The sequence below is a fragment of the Anas platyrhynchos genome, chromosome W, assembly GCF_047663525.1.
Source record: "Anas platyrhynchos isolate ZD024472 breed Pekin duck chromosome W, IASCAAS_PekinDuck_T2T, whole genome shotgun sequence".
In the NCBI taxonomy this organism is placed as follows: Eukaryota; Metazoa; Chordata; class Aves; order Anseriformes; family Anatidae; genus Anas; species Anas platyrhynchos.
In genome coordinates, this window is record NC_092620.1 from 11829751 (window position 1) to 11853050 (window position 23300).

At 44.4% G+C, this 23300-nt stretch overlaps 1 protein-coding gene across 2 annotated transcripts in view; it reads right to left on the reverse strand.

Annotated features, from left to right (window-relative positions):
- The window catches only part of LOC101797738 (zinc finger SWIM domain-containing protein 6), a 200382-nt gene that overhangs the window by 17962 nt on the left and 159120 nt on the right, over positions 1–23300 (reverse strand). For both annotated transcript variants that reach the window (XM_038169474.2, XM_038169473.2), the window contains exons 11-12: positions 1335–1492; positions 647–810 (exon numbers count right to left, since the gene is read on the reverse strand). In XM_038169474.2, coding sequence (XP_038025402.1) covers positions 647–810; positions 1335–1492 — 322 coding nt within the window. The remainder of the gene's footprint in view (positions 1–646; positions 811–1334; positions 1493–23300) is intronic.

Genomic DNA, 23300 nt, shown 5'->3' on the forward strand with positions numbered 1-23300 from the left:
GTGTAAGGCAATATTACTTCAGATACCTAGAACTTAGCTGTCTCCTTTTAGCTAGTAAAGTCTCTCCTAAGAGCCTTAAAAGTGATCTGAAGCTCTTATACACCTCAGACCATCTGATGCAGATGACCATCTCAAAGCATGTGGAGTGCAGGATTTGATGAAGTGCATGCTGCTGTTAGCATAGTCTGCCTTAGAAACAAGATATTATGGTTAACTTTGTGTTTCTCTAGTAATTCAGCAAGCACCAAATCTCCTTTGGGTAAAAAGGAAAAGGAAAGATGGGAGGAATAGTAAGAAGCCCCTCAAGGCCATGCAAAAAATCTAGCACATTTCTGGCCAGAAGGATAATTTGCTCTCTGGCCACCCCTACATATACTCCTGGAGCTATTGAATTGGTCTTCTGTCACTCCTGAACACAAGAATGCCCTGCAGCCACCCACTTCCAGCTCTTTCCACCCAAATAACACAAAAGGGCTGAGAAGACCCTTGCTCTGTGTTTACCAGTCAACTGAGCTTTACATCAGCAAACAGAATCTAAAAACTGAGCCCAAGATGGTATGTTCCTCAGTGACTTAAAGAACTGTACCCATCAACACAGGGTCAAATTCTTGTCTTCTGCTGTAGTAATAATGAACAAGGGAAATACCTGAAGGCCCAACTCCAGAGAAACTTTCAGAAGAGTGATGTCTGGCAAGCTTTCCATGACTGTTGCTATTTTAAATGCATCCTGGGCAAGTTTGAAGATGTGTGATGAGGAGTGGATATTTTTCTGGATGGATTGTAACACTGTTTCCAGCCTCCTAACATCACCTACAAAATGTAAACAGAATCAACAAAACAGAACAAGCTCCCAAAATATCCAGAGATACATTATAATTGAGCAGGCCATTGATGCGGCAATAATATGATGTTTCAGTCCTACACATTTTGTTTTTATAAACTTTCCATAACTAAATCACATGAACAAAAGATATAAGGCAGCACAAACTCCTCTAGTGTCTGATCGTGTTAGTGCAGTACATGCCAAAAAGTCATCCTGTTTTGTGAATTTTAGAAGTGATTTGTCCACTCCTGAGTCTTGCAGTCTACATAGTGTGTCAGAAGAACAAAAAGTTGTCTCATCAGACTCAAATCAAGCCTATCTGGCTACCATCTAGCTAGCTTAACTACTTTGATAGAAGATTAAGTGACATGTTTGTCAGTTCAGTGTGTTCCCATTTCAAGCTCCTGTCAGATTATAATTTGGATTCCTAAACACAAGTTTTAAAATCTGTCTACTCCTTGTAATATTAAAAGTATAAATTTATGTGAATACGAAACTGACTGCACTGTACCTTTGGCTGCTGTTAGCATGGTTGATGCCAGCTCACACTGCTGGGATTCGATGTGACTTAGGGTGAACCAGCGGGGATACCGGTTTGGAACAACTGATGCAATGTGATGCGGGCGGGACATGTCTCCTGAAGGAGCCATAGATTCCATTACTAGCAACCTGAAATAAGGAGGAAATCCTTTTTCATTAAATCATTATTGCATTAGGTTACTCATGAGCAAAACCGAAGCCGCAAGAACACTTGACCTTGTTTATGAAATGTGCCTTTTTGAATATAGAAAGATATTGGAAAATCACTTCTTCTCTTGGGGAATCTGAAAAGACCAATTCCCAAACTCGTTTAAATCAGCAGGCATCTGCAGGAATTCACAGGACAATTAAGCCATCCATTATCCAAGGCAGCTGAGACTTTCTGCATCATCCATAGATCTGAAACTTTTTTCCCTGCCTTTTTTCATTCTTTGAACCACAGAGCTCAGGAAGGAAAATGGAGTAGTTCTCCATCATATTGAGACCATGTAAATATTTCCCCATATTACTGCATGCTCAACTTCAACTTCCTTCACTTGAAAATTATTAGCAAAGTATGGGAGATGCATTTTCAAGAAGTCATTTGGATTTTGATCTTACAATAAATTCATACAAACTGAAAAGGGCATTTTACTGTTCATCCATGAACTACTTTTTAAAGTCCTTAAAATCTAGCCTACCAACATTGTATAATGTACCTTAATTTGGTGTTAGTGTCCCAAACAGCAGTGACAGAGGAAGTTGCCTTAAAAGTTACTTTTCAGACTCCATTTTCTAATCCTGAAGCAAGAATTTGAGTGTGTCAATCTACAACAGTCTTATCCACCAAGGAGTATTCACACTTAGAAAACCCAAATTATTGTGTTTGTTGTTGACTACTAAGAATAGAAGTGATGGCCAGTAACAGAGACTCAACTGATTGACCTTCTTCTACCCCAAACCAATACAATAGATACAAGATAAATGCCAACAGGAAAAGTAAGAGTGGCTGAACAAAAATAGGCACTCACAACCCTCTAGCAAGTTACAGTTCAAAAAAGTGAAGACTTATCTGTTTGTATGCTCCTATATTGAAGGCTTCCTAATGATTCCCTCCTGTAACATGCCAACTACCCCTTGTCTAAGTGTCCTCTTTCTTGATATCTGATAAAGAAACCATGAACGTGTTTATGTGTGCTTGCACATGATTTGAACCTCAGTAAAGCGTCATCCACAGACAATTTCTTGAAATTCTGAACTACTTCATAATGACTAGCAGATACCTCCATTCTGGAACACCCATCTCTATTGTGAAGTATTTTAGAGACAAAAAGAAAACACCCTTATGGAGTAAGATGCAGAAAAGCAACAGTTAAGAGATCCTACTTAAGGATATACAACAGTTCATATGGACACAGCCAGGCAGGTCTAAATTAACTACCTCAAACACTAGTGCAAGTGAATCATAGATGTGTGTGACTTCTCAGAGTTTTCTGAATGCTATTTTGACTCTCTCAGCTGGACCAACAACAAAATGACCAGCAGCTTGGCTAGTTTACTTCTACAGGTACTGTAGTTTAAGTTATATCTTCAGAACAGATATATTTGTAAGCTATTCTTTTTCATCTATACATACTCTATATAATTATTTCTCAAATATAATATCTAATTTTCTCTTAGTACATGTACACACCTTACTCCAAACTGACACTTGATCAAATTGTTCAGTCACATGATATTATGGATCAGTACATAGTTAAGGACTCTGTTGCATTACGGAGTGTAGTCAATTAACCATTATGGGTCTAGTCAGGTTCAGGGTACTGAACTATCACAATTACGGATTCACCAATAATGTAGCGCACACTCACTCTAGTTGTGTTCGATGAGAACTATCATGGCTAGGAACAATGCAATTAAGTGCAATCTATTACACCAACAGGTACACAGGTTCTTTGGATTGCCGGCAATAAATTCACTGTCTGCAAAAGCAAGCTACCATGCATAAAATGCACAGGTACACAGTCTGGCTACTAACACATTAAAATGGCACAAAGACTAGAGATTTCTAAGTTTCCTGGGGAGGCACTTGATATAACCAGAAGTCACGGTGATGTCTTCCTCCCTCACTGGGACATTTTTGGGTAAGATTTGAACACTTGGTTATACCAGTAAGACTGATGATTCTGAACATCAATTGATTTCTTTGAGACCTTTATTTAAAACTGAGACCACTGTTGATGATGAAGATGAAATCCTCACTACTGTGCGAACAATCCCATGGTCACCAGCAGAGTTGATAAGAATATAGGAGAAGTTCTCAAGGCAGTCAGGAGACTCGGAAGTCGAGTATGTGTGGCGAGTTTCTCTTGAAGGAGGAGACCAAATTATGTTGAATGAGGAAGAAGCAAGAGGTTTTGGGGGACCAGGAGTATTTTTAACTACCACACCAGGAGACCATAATTACTCTATAACTGAACGAGCTGTATACTGGGCAGGGGATATAGATCCCCAGGAGAGAGGGGAACCACTGGAAATTAGAGCCACAAACTATTCTGACCTGGCTGTAGCAGTACAGAAAGCAGCCTGCATTCAGGCGATATGTGAAAGATATGAATTCAGGAAATCCCCGCTGTTACCTCCTATCAACCCAGCTCAATTAACCCCTCTTATCTGTGGCCTACAAGATATAGATATTAGTTCATTCAGTACTAAGCCCCCAGATCACTCCTGGTGAGTTTGCCAAATCCATACTGAAAACCCCAGTTACCCAAATTCAAAGAGAGATTGAAACTTAATAAGGAACGGGGTGAGTTGTGGCGTAAGGCCCTAGCTTTGGGTGCACCCTGACCATTCTTGTGTTGTGCCTCTACGGAGGACCTCTACATTAGTCTGATCTCTGGGTAAGAAAAATATTCCAGCTGGGAAGAATTGCCTAACCAGAAAACCCCCGACCCATAAGGAAAGTGCACCTTCTGCACCGAGCCTAATTGACCAGGAGGAAGCTCAGCAAAAAAAACTATCCCTGGGAAGGCAGTGAGCCACCCTGCTCGGCAGGTATTAGCAATTCAATGGCTCTCTAATGAACACTCTGGCCCCATTCCCGTTGGACCCCGAAAAATATTGGTAAACTTTCTCATTGACACCAGGGCCCAAATGTTGTTAATTACACGAGACAGCACAAACCCTGGGCATAAGACCTGGTCGATGCAGGGTTAAATTCACGGGAATCAACAGTGTGGAAAAACAATGCCCCACCACAAAAATTTCACTCTGGCTGCCAGAGGAACAGAAATTAACCAGGGTAGAAGTATTAGTTGTTGCTGCATATACTAATATTTTAGGATTTGACATACTGCATGGGCAAATGTGGAAAATCCCAGATGGGACTGTGTGGAGTTTCATGACATATCAAGTGGATTCAGGCACAGTGAGACTGAGTCTGTTACAAACATCCATACCCTTACCCCCTGCTAAAATCATTAATGTTCAGCAACATCCGTCGCCAGCAGCAGCACTTATGGGGATTGATGGTGTGGTAACATAATTGGAAGAAAGAGGCATTATTAAAAGGACTCATTCACCTTACAATTCACCGGTGTGGCCCATAAAGAAACCAACCGGGCAACAGCGTTTTACAGTGGATTACAGACAGTTGAATGCTAACACTGCACCTTTGACTGCCGCAGTTCCAAACATGGCAGAATGGCAGAGATACTGAAAGCCTTCTGTGCGTCAACCAATACAATCACCCCAAAGGTTTATAATATACTAGAACATCCTACAGGATTTTATACTGGACAACCTGTGCTGGTGAAAATGCCTCAGATTGGAACAGCAGCAATGGTGTTAACTATCCCCAAAAATCCCTACACTTGGGAAGTCAAAGATTTTTATCTCACCCTTTTTCTAACCCTGATGGTTGAATACAACTGAGCATATATTCTTTCCTTTTGTGTTCACAGGAATCCTGACTGAACTGCTTTTGAACAGCTGGAGAATCACAAATCAGCAGTTTGGATTGATAATGCTATGCTTTACCCTGACCTTAATGCAATCCCTTTTGGTTCATAGCCAAAAAGACCCAAAATGGCCGTGGTCCCAAGTCCAGGTTAAATACACTGGATTATGGGAACACGTGCTATCAGGGAAAACTTAAACTTAGCTACTGTGGTTGTACATGGAGCTGAGGTGTTTCATTGTGACATCTCATAATGACCCTTGGAACCATGCATTGTCACAGTATAGTGCAAGTGTTGGAACACTGCAAAATATAAATTACCTAAATCTCTCTACTTTAGTTTATAATGGAAAAAAAAAAAAAAAAAAGAAAGATATTTTCAAAAGATGAATGGAGTTGGAATGATTCACTTTGAATGACTGAACTTCAAGCCACTTCAGGCCAGACAATACAAATCAGTTGCCAAATAACTAATGGGTCTACTTACAATAGGCTGACTGAAATTAAGACAATTTATGCTGATTCTTCCAGACCACAAAACTATAGTACCGGTTGTAGCAAAATAACTGAACCAAATTCTATTTGCTGGAACAATTTCATTTTCACCAAATGTCCTGGTTTCAGTTAGAACAGAATTAATTTTCTTCCTAGTAGCTGGTAGAATGCTATGTTTTGGCTTAGGATGAGAAGAGTGCTGATAACACCCCGATGTTGTAATTGTTGCAGAGCAGTGCTTATACTAAGCCAAGGACATCTCAGCTTCTTGCTCTGTCCTACCAACGGGCAGGCTGGGGGTGCAGTAAGAGCTGGGAGGGGACAGACCCAGGACAGGTGACCCAAACTAGCCAAAGGGGTATTCCATACCATCTGACGTCATGCTAAACAATATATAGGGGTGGCTAGCCGGGGGAGGGGGCCGGACTGCTCGGGGTTAGGCTGAGCATCGGTCAGCGGGTGGTGAGTAATTGCATTGTGCATCACTTGTTTGTACACATTATTAGTAGTAGTACTATTATCATCATTGTATTATTATTATTATTATTGTTGTTGTTGTTGTTGTTGTTGTTGTTGTTGTTGTTGTTGTTATTTTCCTGTCTTATTAAACTGTCTTTATCTCAACTCACAGGCTTCACTTTCCATTTCTCTCCCCCGTCCCAGAGAGGGAGGGGGGAGGGTGAGCGAACGGCTGCGTGGTGTTTAGCTGCCGGCCGGGTTAAACCATGACACCAAACCTATAATTGTGTGCTGTCTTTGGGGTTACAGAGGCACTGAATTGCTATTCAAATTTATAATTGGTACAGTGACATCCACTTCGATTGTAAAGGACAAGAAGCTTCTGCTCCCACAGATACTTGAAAATGTACCAACTCGGCCTCCCATTGGTCTAACTCCTTCCATCTTCAACTACCAGAAAATGAGAAGCAGTAGGGGGGGTGTTTAGCTGCCGGCCGGGTTAAACCACGACAGCCTTTTTGGCGCCCAACGTGGGGCCCGAAAGGTTGAGATAACAGCAGATCTGATCAGAGTGTGTTAAACTAAAATTGGTGTAAGGATTAGACCTGCTTAATAGTCACTTGTCATGATGCTGATTGCTTTAATCTCAACTCTGCTGCGCCTGTTTTCCAAATTGAGTATTATAGTACATTATTTTCCGTATTTTCTCTCTGTAGTGTTGTTTATCCTCTCTGGGCCCTGGTTTCAGATCATTATGGTACTGAGTATTATAGCAATGGCTTATGAGACGATAAGATATCTGGTCATGACTCTAACTTGGTATTCATACTCAGTAACATCGTGGACTCTGTACTTTGGAAACAGTATCTTGGGAACTATTAGCAATTATACCTATTGTTTTTCTCCATTAGAGAGTCAGTCTGTGGAGGGAAAAGGGGAAGATAATTTTTCTTACTTGATTACTCTCCCTTTCTCCTTCACCACCCCTGTATCCTCCTGGATCACTCTGCCTTCTCCCTCAAAATATCTGCCTTCCTCCTTCACCACCCTCTTATCCCCTGAGCTTGTCAAAATAGCTCTCCAAGATATTGAATATTATTGGGATACTCGGAATACCATAGTCTTGTTGTTCTGCCTCATGAATGCACTTCAGATTCTGCTTAAAGTTAAACAACTACTTGGGGAGCTCATCTGGAGATCTGCCCGGAGGCAGGATAGTTGTGGGTGGCAGGGAGTATGGGTGGATATGGGCAGGCATCTAGAGCAGTTGGCACCCCCAGTGTGTTGGAAATTCACCCCTGAGCAATGGCAAAATCCTCAAAAACTGGCAGAATGCTTGAAAAAAAGGTGTCATGATGCTGGCAGTTCCAAAGTAACACAAATCATTGTAACGTGCTGGGGCCTGGCTCATGCCTATCGAGCTGCCATTGATACTGCTATCAACTTAGTGACAGACCCTGCGGCCACTCCAAGCCCTGTGACAGATCCAACGGCCACTGTGACCCCTACGGTGGACTCGGCAGCCGCTCCAGATCCGGTTCCTGCAGCCGCTCCAGATCCGGTTCCTGCAGCCGCTCTAGTCCCAGCTCCTGCAGCCACTCCAGCTCCGGTTCCTGCAGCCACTCCAGTTCCAGCTCCTGCAGTCACTCCAGCTCCAGTTCCTGCAGCCGCCCCAATTACAGCTCCTGAAGCCGCTCCAGCTCCAGCTCCTGCCGCTACTCCAATCCCAGCTCCTGCAGCCGCTCCAGCTCCAGCTCCTGCAACCGCTCCAGCTCCAGCTCCTGCCGCTACTCCAGTCCCAGTTCCTGCAACTGCTCCAGTCCCAGCTCCTGAAGCTGCTCCAGCTCCAGCTCCTGAAGCCGCTCCAGCTCCAGCTCCTGTAGCCGCTACAGCTCCGGTTCCTGCAACTGCTCCAGCTCCTGTGGCCGTGTCAGGGAAACGAGCTGTAGCAGTGCAGGTTGACCCTGCAGAGGGTATTCCAATCCCTGTAATGGGGTCAGAGAAACGAGCTGTAGCAGTGCAAGTTGACCCCGCAGAGGGTATTCCAACCCCTGTAACGGGGTCAGAGAAACGAGCTGTAGCAGTGCAAGTTGACCCTGCAGAGGGCATTCCAACCCCTGTGCCAGACCCTGTAACAAAGTCAGAGAAACGAGCAGTAGCAGTGCAAGCTGCCCCTGTAGAGAAGGTGAAAATATGGTATAGAAATTCAAGTCGTTTAGAACGCAGAGAGTCTTCTGCCAATCCAGGTAAGGCTTCTGCCAAAACTAAGTATAGAGATGACGAAGATGATGACGACGCTGGGCCATCAAGGATTCAGGAGGAGGAAGATGAGGATGCCGAAAAAGCAACAGTAACTACCCGAAGCCTAAACGAGCGCGAGCTACGAGATGTGCGAAAAGATTTTGGTCGCTGTATAGGTGAGCAGCTTGTCACCTGGCTGCTCCGGTGCTGGGACTCTGGAGCCAATTGTGTGGAATTAGACGGCAGGGAAGCCAGACGGTTGGGATCCCTTGCTCGAGACGCCGGCATTGACAAAGCAATTGCAGATGGAGCACAATCCACCAGCCTCTGGAGGCGTCTCCTCTCAGCTGTGAGGGAAAGGTATCCCTTCAAGGAAGATATTTTATGTCTACCAGGCAAGTGGACCACTATGGAGAAGGGAATCCAGTACCTGAGGGAATTAGCCGTACGGGAAGTGATTTATGAGGATCCAGACCAGAGACAAACATCCAAAGATCCAGATGAAGTCAAGTGTACACGACCCATGTGGTGGAAGTTTGTACGGAGTGCACCATCATCATATGCCAGTTCATTGGCAATAATGGCCTGGAAAGAGGATGAGGAACCCACAGTGGATGAAGCGGCTAAACAACTCCGGCAGTACGAAGAAAGTCTCTCCTCTTCCTTACAGGCCTGCGTCTCAGCTGTGGAGAAACTTTCTGAAAAGGTTCACCAACTTGAAGAGAGATTATTCTCCTCCGCACCTGTACAAAGCAGTGTCTCAGCTGTCAGGGGTAGGCGTTCACCCACACAAGGAAGACGATATGGTGGGTACTCACCCCGTGCCACCCTGTGGTTTTACTTACGAGACCATGGAGAGGACATGAGAAAATGGGATGGAAAATCTACCGCGACCCTAGAGGCACGGGTACGTGAGTTGCAAAAGAAAACAATCAGGAAAAAAGGATTCTCCGAAAAGTTTGCTGCTCCAACTTCCAGCAGACAATCCTTCAAACACAGAAACGAAGAAGATTCTGACCAGGATTAGGGGGGCCCTGCCTCCAGCCAGGGGGAGGAAAGGGACAATCGAGTTTATTGGACTGTGTGGATTCGATGGCCTGGCACATCACGCGCACAGAAGTATAAGGCTTTAGTAGACACCGGTGCACAATGTACTATAATGCCATCGAGCTATAAAGGACCAGAGCCCATCTATATTTGTGGAGTGACAGGAGGATCTCAGCAGTTGACTGTATTGGAGGCTGAAGTGAGTCTGACTGGGAATGAGTGGGAAAAGCACCGTATTGTGACTGGCCCGGATGCTCCATGTATCCTTGGCATAGACTATCTTAGAAGAGGATATTGCAAGGACCCAAAAGGGTTCCGGTGGGCTTTTGGTATAGCTGCCTTAGAGACAGAGGGCATTAAACAATTATCTACCTTGCCTGGTCTCTCAGAGGACCCCTCTGTTGTGGGGTTGCTGAGGGTCGAAGAACAGCAAGTGCCAATCGCTACCACAACTGTGCACCGGCGGCAATATCGCACTAACCGAGACTCCCTGATTCCCATCCATAAGCTAATTCGTCAATTGGAGAGCCAAGGAGTGATCAGCAAGACCCATTCACCTTTCAATAGCCCCATATGGCCAGTGCGAAAGTCTAATGGCGAGTGGAGACTAACAGTGGACTATCGTGGCCTGAACGAAGTCACGCCACCACTGAGTGCTGCAGTGCCGGACATGCTGGAACTTCAGTATGAACTTGAATCGAGGGCAGCCAAGTGGTACGCCACAATTGATATCGCTAATGCATTTTTCTCCATCCCTCTAGCAGCAGAGTGCAGGCCACAATTTGCCTTCACTTGGAGGGGAGTCCAATATACTTGGAATAGGCTGCCCCAGGGGTGGAAACACAGCCCTACCATTTGCCATGGGCTGATCCAGTCTGCGCTAGAGCAGGGGGAAGCTCCTGAACACCTGCAGTACATCGATGACATTATTGTGTGGGGTGACACAGCAGAGGAAGTTTTCGAAAAAGGGAAGAAAATAGTCCAAATCCTTCTGAAAGCCGGTTTTGCCATAAAACAGAATAAAGTCAAAGGACCTGCACGAGAGATCCAGTTTTTAGGAATAAAATGGCAAGATGGACGTCGTCAAATCCCAATGGATGTGATCAACAAAATAACAGCTATGTCTCCACCAACTAGCAAAAAAGAAACACAGACTTTCCTAGGTGTTGTGGGGTTTTGGAGAATGCACATTCCGAATTACATTCTGATTGTAAACCCGATCTACCAAGTAACCCGTAAGAAGAATGATTTTGAATGGGGCCCTGAGCAACGACAAGCCTTTGAACAAATCAAGCAGGAAATAGTCCATGCAGTAGCCCTTGGGCCAGTTCGAACAGGACCAGATGTAAAGAATGTGCTCTACACTGCAGCCGGGGAGAATGGCCCCACCTGGAGCCTCTGGCAGAAAGAACCTGGGGAAACTCGAGGTCGGCCCCTGGGGTTTTGGAGTCGGGGATACAGAGGATCTGAGGCCCGCTATACTCCAACTGAAAAGGAGATATTGGCAGCATATGAAGGAGTTCGATCTGCTTCGGAGGTGGTCGGTACTGAAGCGCAGCTCCTCCTAGCACCCCGATTGCCAGTACTAGGCTGGATGTTCAAGGGAAGGGTCCCCTCTACGCATCATGCAACTGATGCTACATGGAGCAAGTGGGTTGCACTGATTACTCAGCGGGCTCGAATAGGAAACCCCAGTCGCCCAGGAATATTGGAAGTGATCATGGACTGGCCAGAAGGCAAATACTTTGGGATATCATCAGAGGAGGAGGTGGGTCGTGCTGAAGAAGCCCCGCTGTACAACCAGTTACCAGAGAATGAAAAGAAATATGCCCTGTTCACTGATGGGTCCTGTCGTATTGTGGGAAAGCATCGGAGATGGAAGGCTGCTGTATGGAGTCCTACACAACGAGTTGCAGAAGCTGCTGAGGAAGAAGGTGAATTGAGTCAATTTGCAGGAGTGAAAGCCATTCAGCTGGATTTAGATATTGCTGAACGAAAAAAGTGACCAGTTCTCTATCTCTACACCGATTCATGGATGGTAACAAATACCCTGTGGGGGTGGTTACAGCAATGGAAGCAGAGCAACTGGCAGCACAGGGGCAAACCCATCTGGGCTGCTGCATTGTGACAAGATATTGCTGCTCGGGTAGAGAACCTGGTTGTAAAGGTACGCCACGTAGATGCTCATGTGCCCAAGAATTGGGCTACTGAAGAACATCAAAACAACCAGCAGGTGGATCAAGCTGCTAAGATTGAAGTGGCTCAGGTGGACCTGGACTGGCAACATAAAGGTGAATTATTTATAGCCCGATGGGCCCATGACACCTCAGGCCATCAAGGCAGGGATGTAACATGCAGATGGGCTTGTGATCAAGGGGTGGACCTGAGCATGGACGCTATAGCACAGGTTATTCATGATTGTGAAACGTGGTGCAATCAAGCAAGCCAAACGGTCAAAGCCTCTTTGGTATGGAGGACGATGGCTGAAATATAAATATGGAGAGGCCTGGCAGATGGATTCCATCACACTCCCTCAAATCCGCAACGGCAAGCGCCACGTACTTACAATGGTGGAAGCAACAACTGGATGGCTGGAAACATATCCACCGCCCGGAACACTATCCTGGGCCTTGAAAAGCAAGTCCTATGGCGACATGGCACCCCAGAAAGAATAGAGTCAGACAATGGGACTCACTTCCGAAACAACCTTATAGACACTTGGGCCAAAGAACATGGTATTGAGTGGCTGTATCACATCCCCTATCATGCACCGGGAAAGTTGAGCGATACAATGGCCTGTTAAAGACTACGCTGAAAGCAATGGGTGCTGGGACATTCAAGCATTGGGATACGCATTTGGCAAAGGCCACCTGGTTAGTCGATACTAGGGGATCTGCCAACCGAGCTGGACCTGCCCAATCAAACCTGTTACGTACTGTAGATGGGGATAAAGTTCCTGTAGTGCATGTAAAAAATATGCTGGGTAAAACAGTCTGGGCTACTCCTGCCTCAGGAAAAGGCAAACCTATTCGTGGAATTGTTTTCGCTCAGGGACCTGGATACACTTGGTGGGTGATGCAAAAGAACGGAGAGGTCCGGTGTGTACCTCAAGGAGATTTAATACTGGGTGAGAATAGCCCATGAACTGAATTGTACCATGTTAATTAGTATATTATACTGTATGTTATCACTACCATGATTACTATAGGTGACTAATTAGAATGTATGGAAAAGAGTGTAACCTGAGCATGACATAAATGGTATGGAATAAGGGGTGGATAGATGTCCTGGTTTCAGTTAGAACAGAATTAATTTTCTTCCTAGTAGCTGGTGGAATGCTGTGTTTTGGCTTAGGATGAGAAGAGTGCTGATAACACCCCAATGCTTTAATTGTTGCAGAGCAGTGCTTATACTAAGCCAAGGACATCTCAGCCTTTTGCTCTGTCCTGCCAACGGGCAGGCTGGGGGTGCAGTAAGAGCTGGGAGGGGACAGACCCAGGACAGGTGACCCAAACTAGCCAAAGGGGTATTCCATACCATCTGACGTCATGCTAAACAATATATAGGGGTGGCTAGCCGGGGGGAGGGGACCGGACTGCTCGGGGTTAGGCTGGGCATCGGTCAGCGAGTGGTGAGCAATTGCATTGTGCATCACTTGTTTGTACATACTATTACTTTCGTATTATCACCATTGTATCATTATTATTATTATTGTTATTATTATTTTGTTATTATTATTTTCTTGTCTTATTAAACTGTCTTTATCTCAACTCACGGGCTTCACTCTCCATTTCTCTCCCCCGTCCCAGAGAGGGAGGGGGGAGGGTGAGCGAACGGCTGCGTGGTGTTTAGCTGCCGGCCGGGTTGAACCACGACAACACATTATTGTTATTGTTATTGTTATTGTTATTGTTATTGTTATTGTTATTGTTATTGTTATTGTTATCCTGTCTTAATAAACTGTCTTTATTTCAACCCACAGACTTCACTTTCCGGTTTCTCTCCCCCATCCCAGAGAGGGAGAGGGGAGGGTGAACGATCAGATGTGTGGTGTTTAGCTGCCTGCCAGGTTAAATCACAACAGGGAGAAGGAGGAACTTTACCCACTGAAAGTATACTCCATGATCTGCTGCCTACGCCTATTGGAATGAACCTTAGCCTGGTGAAGAATTTACTGTTACATGAAGATCTGAAACAGTTTATGAAACAAGTTTGAGAAAATGGATGAAAGACTTTGATTACTGTCCATCATGATATAGAAAAATACATCGAGTGACGCAAAGAGTAAAGAAACATGATAAACACTGTTGGTGGGACACATTGTTTGGATGGTTGTCAACTGCCATGGGAATCTTCAGCAAGATGCTTCACCCTGTTGTTGTTTTGTTAATACTCACTGTATTATGCTTTATGCTAACAATTAGTTTGTATGTTAAACTCTGGACTATGATGAAACGTTTACTATCCCTACACGATATGCATGCACTCGATAATCCTCGTCCCAAGAATGTATGTGATATACCTGACACATTCCAGATGTCATGAAGCTTGAGTGACTATAGTCACAGGGTGGGTTATGCAGAGTAATTGCCTAAAGTGACTAGGAAAATTAAACTAATATTCACATTTTAAAGAAAACATACAGCACTGAAGAGGCTTTCAGGGTGGAGTGTAGCTGCATTACCTAAGTGTCCCCTAGGCTTCCAACCTTAGATGCTATCGCACTAGGGGAACCTGGTGTGCTGACTCTAAGGAACAGTACGGAGCATAGAGCAGAGTGGAGACATCACGGCTAGGCTCTGTGACCAGGTGGGGACTCGATTGTTCTTGTGCACACCGAGAGCGATAAGCTGCACATTTGCTACCCTGAGCCAATGACCTGTCATGTTTTTGACAAAATGCTCTATTCTAGTGAACTTTTGCTCATTATAATATCATCATAATACCAAAACACACCTCCATCCCAAAAGCTACCTGCCTCCAAGGTGCGACCAGCCCTCACTGAGCACGTGCTGTGAATTTCTCGGAGCCTATACCTTTAAACAAAAGCGAGAAAACATTTTACCAATTATAACCAAGATATGCATGACTAGAGTCACTCAAGCTCAAGGTAGAAAATAATATAAATTGGCTAAAGAGAGAGGGGATGTTAGGGAAGATACCATCACGAAGGATACCTTCTGACTTCTGGGATCATTCAGTGGGCTGAGCCTCTCCCCTTCCGCCTCCTCCCCCCATTGGGATTCCGTGGGGTAAGTTTCGAATGCTTGGTTATATCAGGTGCGTACCTGCGTGTTTCATGCATGCTAGCTTGCTTTTGCAGATAGTGAATTTATTGCCAGCAATCCAAAGAACCTGCGTAGCTGTTGCTGTAATAAACTGCACTTAATTGCATTGTTCCTAGCCGTGATAGTTATTGAACGTGACTAGAGTGAGGGCGTGCTACATTATTGGTGAATCTGTGACCGTGACAGTTCAATACCCTGAACCCAACTGGACCCATAGCGGTTAATTGGCCACACCCCTTAACGCGACAGCATCTCAAGGAACAGTGCATGCACAAAAGAACATGAAAGTATGCTAAATAGCTCACTTAATAGAACATCATGGCATGCCTTAAAAAAAATAAATCCTACCTACCCCCTCCCCTAAGGTTTTCAGATACATCTTTTATCAAATTCATATGCACCTGAACATCAAGCTCCTTAGTAAGGAAATACTCTGAGCAATATACACTACTGGCTATTATCTGAAATAAATATTTTCCTTAGTATCACTTTATTCCTGGTGTGTGTGTGTGTGTGTTTGTGTTTGGTGGGGAGAGAAAGGGGTGAAACAGTGACTGATAGGTTCCATAAATTTAACCTTATAGTCAACTAGAGTGCCTTAGTATTGCTAGAGTCAGTTAACACACGTCTGTGAGCCCACCTAAACCACACCCAGAGGTCCTAGTTTTCTCTGTAGGACTCTGATGCTTCCTGCACACCCCTTCACTTATGCAAAAATTCAGCATAGCCAGAGAATACCAGAGCTTCATTTAAATAAACAGATTCCCTGCTTTACCAACTTGATTAAGTCTCAAAAGTACTTTGCATGACGTTATAGGTTCTTTATGAGATACTTCTATTAGAATATGTTAAACTAATTTAAAGCAGTATTAAAAACAGCATTTTATTTGCCAATACGCAACTGCACAAAATAATACCCAGGCACTAATATCTGTAAGATATTCTCAGTAATAATTATCTTAGCAAAGATATAATAGCAATAAACCAAAAGCATTGCATGAAAATTTGCAGACACAAATTGCTTTCTGGCTGAGGGCATACAAAGGCAAGTTGTATTTTCCCAAGCTACTGACAACATTAATTTGCCAGTTAAGCATAAAGCAAAGAAACTAATCCATAGAATAAGTAGCAGTAATCTTATGAAGTTCCGAAACTCAGGAAGCATCTATGAGACACAATCCAACTCCAGTGACAATTAAAACTGCTCCCTTATCATAATATTTATATTGTCCCCACTATCACAGGTACTGATTTTTTTTCTTATTACTTTTTTATAGCTACACAGCTTTTAATGCCCTCATCTTCACTTTTAGATTCTGTATCCTCAACTTGCAGATGGCAAACTGGAGTACAGAAGCTAAGGAATACTTCATCAAGACACACAGGAAATCTATGGCAAAGCACAGAAATGAACAGAATGTCCTGATGAGTGCATTATTCTCCCACTGTTGTCCTCTAAATATGAGGCTGGTACTGCTTCCATCTCTGTTCTTTGTGTTTCTTTTTTGTTTGTTTTTTACCTTGTGTGGTTAAATAATTACCTTGTGTGGTATATTACTATTTGGCTTGCTTTTCAGCACAGAGAGGCCTGCATAATGTCATAGGCACATAAGAAAGCTGTATGACACTCTAAGCTTAGATTTATCTAGGGGCTTAAAAAAAGATAAGAACCTCTCTATGAGATCATGCCTCCTACATGGTGGGAGGCGTTCTTAGTATTTCATTCACCGGTTTTCTGTTTCCTCTTCCCCACAGCTGACCAGATAGCTGTCTCACCTGCAACCCAAACCTGGCTTTTCAGAGCAAGCAAAGTTGTAACACAATGCAACAGTCCATAACCACAAGTCTTTTCTCTGCTGCAACCTCAAACCTAGACACAACGTGAAGGGGAAATCTGTGATATTTCCCATAAGGTTATGCACCCCTCTACCTTGCAGGGGAAGGAAGTCACGCCGCATTACTCAACTGTTGTCTCACTTGGCTTGTGCCTATTCTATCATGTGCTCAAGCACATTACTACAATTAACATCTTCTATATGAAAGATTTTTATAGATCAACAGGAAGTGGGAGACATTTGCGGAGCTTGGGTACTGATAAGCAAGATCAAGACATCTAAGATTAACTCATGAAAAGGCAGGAGCCCTCGAGTAGCATCTCAGAACATACCTACATTATTGGTGAATATATGTTAGGGTATTTAGCAAGCACATATAAATACAACACACCAAGTAAATAACCATCATCACGTTATTACTAATATTTTCAGACACATGCACATGCTAATATGAAAAAATACAGATTAACCAACTGCCCCTTTGATTTTTATCAAGAGTCAAGACTCTTTCTTAGTCCCATTGAGACACCTTTTTACATAGCTTTATATATGTAAAAATAAAATATATATAATTTTTAGCTGAATTTTTCCAAGCACAGAAGGAGGGGGAAAAAAAGATGTATTATTAAATGGAAGGGAAAATCCCAACTACAAAATGCAAAGTGGATTACTAGGTTATGAGTAACAGTAAATAGAAAAAGAGCATGAAAGGAAGAGGCTGTTTGGGGGAAATCTTTTCTCACTTTGAATTTCATTGCCAGTCTCTACATTCCTTTGCTGTGAAAAGGAAATGCTGCTGTGAATGTATGACTTTCATGCAATTTTGGCAAGGTTAGGGGACATCAGAACAAGCACAAGCTACAACAGGTTTAGCATTCTTCACTTTTTTTTTTTTTCTTCCCAACTTCAATTACTTAGTTAGGTCTTAGCAAAGCTAACCTGTCATTAAACATCACCATTAAAGCCTGGCTCTCAAAGCCTGGGTGAAATTCAGGCTAAACAAGGGAGCAACAAAAAGTTCAGATTACAAGTGAGCAGTCTACTGCAGATCTACATTCTCCTGGGCTCCACTGTATGTGTTTTGGTGCTGCAAGAAGAGAACTGTAGACAGACACAGAAGTGACCATGAAGGATAGCAAACCCTGTCCTTGCAGACCTGAGGTGCATGAAATGCACCTCTCAGCTTCCACTAATTTTATATTGTGTGTTCCACACACTAAAAGAGGATTCAGAAAATGAAACAAACAGATGATTTTGAATACAGAGAGGCAAAATACTCCATACTCCATCATGGGTCAACGATCCATGTAGACATGAGTGTACACAGACAATATATGCTTTTATGTGTGGAAAGCAATTAGCTATTGTCTTGGGAAGTTAACTTCTTTGAAAGATGTTGAAGCAAAGAAAGAAATGTGCTCTGCTTCTAAAAGAATGAACGACTGTAAAAATTTCTATGCAGCATATTGTAGTGGGTTTATGTGGCAAGGTTTTCATAGCAGGGGGTTGTAGGGGTGCCTTCTGTGAGAATAATCCAGAAGCTGCCCCATGTTAGATAAGGGCCAGTTTCAGCCAGCTCCAGAGGGACCCACCAGAGCAGAGTCAATAAGTGATGTTGTTTGCGCCTCTATGAGAGCATATTTAAGAACAGGGAAAAAACTGCCGCACAATAGCAGCTGGGAGAGTGAGGAGTAGGAAACAGACTTGCAGACACCAAGGACAGTGAAGGAGGAGGACGAGGTGCTCCAGGTGCCAGAGCTGAAGTTCCCCAGTGGCCTGTGGAGAGGATCATAGTGGAGAAGGCTGTCTCTCTGTACTTCATGCTGTACCACGGTGGAGCAGATTTCCATGCTACAGCTCATGGAGGAGACTATGATGGAGCAGGTGGATCTGACCTGAAGGAGGCTGTGATCTATGCAGATCGCCTGCAGGAGCAGACTCTGGGCTGGACATGTAGCCTGTGGAGAGGAGCCCACGCAGGCGCACGTGATCTGGCTGGAGCTATGGGGGACCCGGGTTGGAGCAGTTTGCTCCTGATAGATGGACCCTGTGGTACAGACCCATATTTGGAGCAGTTCTTGAGGAACTGCACTCTCTGGGAAGCCCACAGAGGATCAGTTTGGGATGGACTGTGTCTCGTGGGAGGGATTCCACATTGGAGCAGGGGAAGGGAGTAACTGTGAAGGAGCAGCAGAGGAGAAATGCTATAGACTGACTGTAACCCCCATTCCTCCATTCCCTTGTGCCGCTTCTGGGGAGGAGGTGGAAGAAGGTGAATGAGGAGAAGGTGTTTTTAGTTTGTTTTCTTTGTTTCTCACTTCTCTAGCATGTTAGTGATAGTCAATAAATTTCTTTAATCTCCCTCTGCTGAGTCTGTTTTGCCTATGACAGTAATTGGTGAGTGATTTCAACCCTTGAGCCTTTTTCTCTTTTGAGCTGTATTTTCTCTCCAGGAGGACACTGCAGAACCAATGACAGGTTAACTTTGCAAGGAACCAGGCAAGTGCAGCAGTGACTTGAGCTAAGCTGGTGCTGGCGTCAAGAAAACCAACTCCGCCTGCCCTGAGTGGCCACTTTGACAGATGAAGCTGAATCCACCAACAACAGTTCTTATGAACACTTTGGGGAGAGACTTACGGAATGAAAAGAAGTACAGACCTACAAATATTTTAATGGACAGGGAACCGTGGTGATGAGAATATCTATATATGAAAGTATGTGGGACCTGAATGTGACACAAATGTTGTGGAATAAGGGGCGAAGGTTGTGCTGGGTCAGTCTGGGATAGAGTTAACGTTCTCTGAAGCAGCCCACATAGTTCTGTGCTCCGCACTCATAGCTGGAACAGCACTGGTATCACTCCAGTGTTGTGTCTATTGCTGCATAATACTGGCACCGCATCAGGACTCCCTCCAAGCCCCCAAGAGCCAGCAGGCTGGGGGTTTGCAAGTGATGGGGAGGAGACAACATCAGGGCAGCTGACCTAAACCAAGCAAAGGGATATTCCATACCACATGATGTCACACTCAGCAATAAAAAGGGGGGCTCTTGTGGTGGAAGGGCCTGTCCTCCCTAACAACTGTTACGCGTTTTGAGGCCCTGCTTCAAAATGTGCGACGTGGCCAAACATCACTCGTTGATGGGAAGCAGAGTCACTCGTGGATGGGAAGCAGAGTAACTCATTGATGGGAAGTAGAGAGTAACTTTTTTCCTCTCTGTGCTTCCGCGTGGCCTTGGTTTTTTTTCCCCGTCTTCCTTTTCCCTTTAATTACATCATCCTTATCTCAAACCTTGAGCTCTTTGTGTCGTATTTTCTCTCCCTTCTTCTTTGAGGAGGGGGAGTGAGAGAGTGATTGTGGTGGAGCTCGGCTGCCCACCTGAGTAAAACCACCACACACATTTACTAATTTCCAGTTGATATTTTTGTCCATGCCACTTCAGTTTCCTCCCTGCCATGGAGAAAAAGATGCTCAATTTTCCCTCTTCTAGAAATAAATATAAGGACACAAGGCTATTTTACCAAAAAAAAGACCTACTTTTTTTCTTTTTAATACAAATTTTGTACTATCTTGCTGATCTTATATGACCAAGGTTATTGATACACTTAACTTGCGTTGAAAGAAAAAGGGTGTACCTAGCTGACCCAGACAGCTTTCTGATCATAACATTTGAGTATTCTCAACAGTTCATCAATAATGCATTTTTGTCTTCTCAGTTTAGTTCCTACATTTCTAATCACAAGCAGCAAGGATGCAAGGTCACTCTTCATATTTCTGAAACTCCTCCCCTAACATCCACTACTAGACATGCTTGGAGACAACAACAAAAATACAAAACAACCAGGCTAAATAGACCTTTGGCCTGATCTGAGAGTAGATATGCTTTGTTTTTATGCGTGCCTTCCCATTTAGTCCTTTGAACACATAATTGTTTTCTCCCCATTTAGCATTCTGGAGAAACTCCAGAAAAAATATACAACTCCAAAACACTAGGATACATCTCGTCTGATGAAGCTAACCACTACTTAAGTGGATAGCATGTCCTTCAGTCACTGTGCAATCATTCTTGATAATAATGACCAGGAAAACCCAACACTCATGTTTTTAATATGGGGCGTATTTATTTAATAAGTCCCTAATGAAATTTAACTTAATTAACTTAAATGTAATTTAATATGTGGCAGAGGAGTTGTGGTGGTTTTACTGTGCTGGGCAGCTAAACCCCACAACCGTTCTCTCACTCCCCCTCTTTTTAGATGAGGAGCGGGAGAAGTAAAGCAAAGAACAACTCACGGGTTGAGATCAGGATAACTTAATTAAAGGGAAATAATATTAATAATTAAATAAAGATTATTATGAACTAAACAATTTAATTAAAGGGAAATAAAAAGGGAAAGGGGAAAAGGGAGGGGGAAAGGGAAAATAAAAAAAAGGGAGGAAAACAAACATAAAACAAATGAAGGCTATGTGGAAGTGCAGAGGAAAGAAATTACTTCCCACAAATGAGCGATGATTGACCACATCCTTGAAGCAGGGCCTCAACGCACGCAGCCGGTGTTCGGGAGGAGGACCGACGTTTTCACAACGAGAGCCCACCCCTCCCCTCTTCTTCCTGTTTCCACCTTTTATTGCTGAGTGTGACATCACATGGTATGGAATATCCCTTTGGTTGGTTTAGGTCAGCTGCTCTGGTGATGTTTCTCTTCTCACTTTTTGCCCACCCCCTAGGAGGGTTAGAGAGAGGCCTGATGCTGGGCCAGCACTGCTCAGCAGTAGACACAACACTGGTGTGATAACACTGCTGTTCCAGCTACGAGTGCAGAGTACAGCACTGTATGGGCTGCTGCAGGGAAAGTTAACATTCCATCCAGACCCAGTACAGGAGTCCAGGAAGTCTGGGCGCTCTTCAAGAAGGAAATCTTAATGGCGCAGGAGCGGTCTGTCCCCACGTGCCCAAAGACAAGCCGGCGTGGAAGAAGACAGGCCTGGCTGAACAGAGAATTGTGGCTTGAGCTTAGGAGGAAAAAGAGGGTTTAAAATCTTTGGAAAAGAGGGCGGGCCACTCGGAAGGACTATAAGGATGTTGCGAGGCTGTGCAGGGACAAAATTAGGAAGGCCAAAGCTCATCTGGAGCTCAATCTGGCTACTGTCGTCAAAGATAACAAAAAATGTTTTTACAAATACATAAATACAAAAAAGGAGGACTAAGGAGAATCTCCAGCCTTTACTGGATGCAGGGGGGAACTTAGTTATAAAAGATGAGGAAAAGGCGGAGATGCTTAATGCCTTCTTTACCTCAGTCTTCAGCGGCAAAACCAGTTGCTCTCTGGCTACCCAGTACCCTGAACTGGTGGAAGGGGATGGGAAGCAGAATGTGGCCCTCAGTATCCATGAGGAAATGGCTGGCGACCTGCTATGGCACTTGGATGTTCGCAAGTCGATGGGGCCAGACGGGATCCACCCGAGGATACTGAGAGAACTGGCAGAGGAGCTGGCCAAGCCGCTTTCCATCATTTATCAACAGTCCTGGCTATCAGGGGAGGTCCCAGTCGACTGGCGGCTAGGAAACGTGATGCCCATCTACAAGAAGGGCTGGAGGAAACCGGACCCAGGAAACTATAGGCCTGTCAATTTGACCTCAGTGCCAGGGATGTTCATGGAGCAGATCATCTTGAGTGTCATCACGTGGCACTTGCAGGGCAACCAAGTCGGCTGAATATGAGCCATCAGTGTGCTCAGGTGGCCAAGAAGGCCAACAGCATCCTGGCTTGCATAAGAAACAGTGTGGCCAGCAGGACTAGGGAAGTGATTGTCCTCCTGTACTCGGCTCTGGTGAGGCCGCACCTCGAGTACTGTGTTCAGTTTCGTGCCCCTCACTATAAGAAGGACATGGAGGTGCTCAAGTGAGTCCAGAGAAGGGCAACGAAGCTGGTGAGGGGTCTGGAGAACAAGTCCTACGAGGAGTGGCTAAGGGAGCTGGGTTTGTTCATCCTGGAGAAAAGAAGGCTCAGGGGCGACTTTATCGCTTTTTATAAGTACATTAAAGGAGGCTGTAGGGAGGTGGGGGTTGGTCTATTCTCCCACGTGCCTGGTGACAGGACGAGGGGGAATGGGCTGAAGTTGCACCAGGGGCATTTTAGGTTGGATATTAGGAAGAACTTCTTTACTGAGAGGGTTTTGAGGCATTGGAATGGGCTGCCCAGGATAGTGGTGGAGTCACCATCCCTGGAGTCTTTAAAAGATGTTTAGATTTAGAGCTTAGTGATATGGTTTAGTGGAGAACTTGTTAGTGTTAGGTCAGAGGTTGGACTCGATGATCTTGAGGTCTCTTCCAACCTAGAAATTCTGTGATTCATGCTTCAGCTACAAGAAGCATCACGCTCACATGATCTCATCCTGATGGGGGACTTCAACCACCCGGATGTCTACTGGAAAAGCTACACAGCAAGCTGTAAGCAATCTGGGAGACACCTGGAGTGCATTGAGGATAATTCCTGGTCCAGGTATTAGACAAACCAACCAGAGGAGAAGCGTTACTGGACCTGGTGCTCATCAACACAGAAGTTCTTATTAAAGAGCTCAAGACTGGAGGCAGTCTGGGCTGCAGTGCCCACGCTCTGGTTGAGTTTGTGA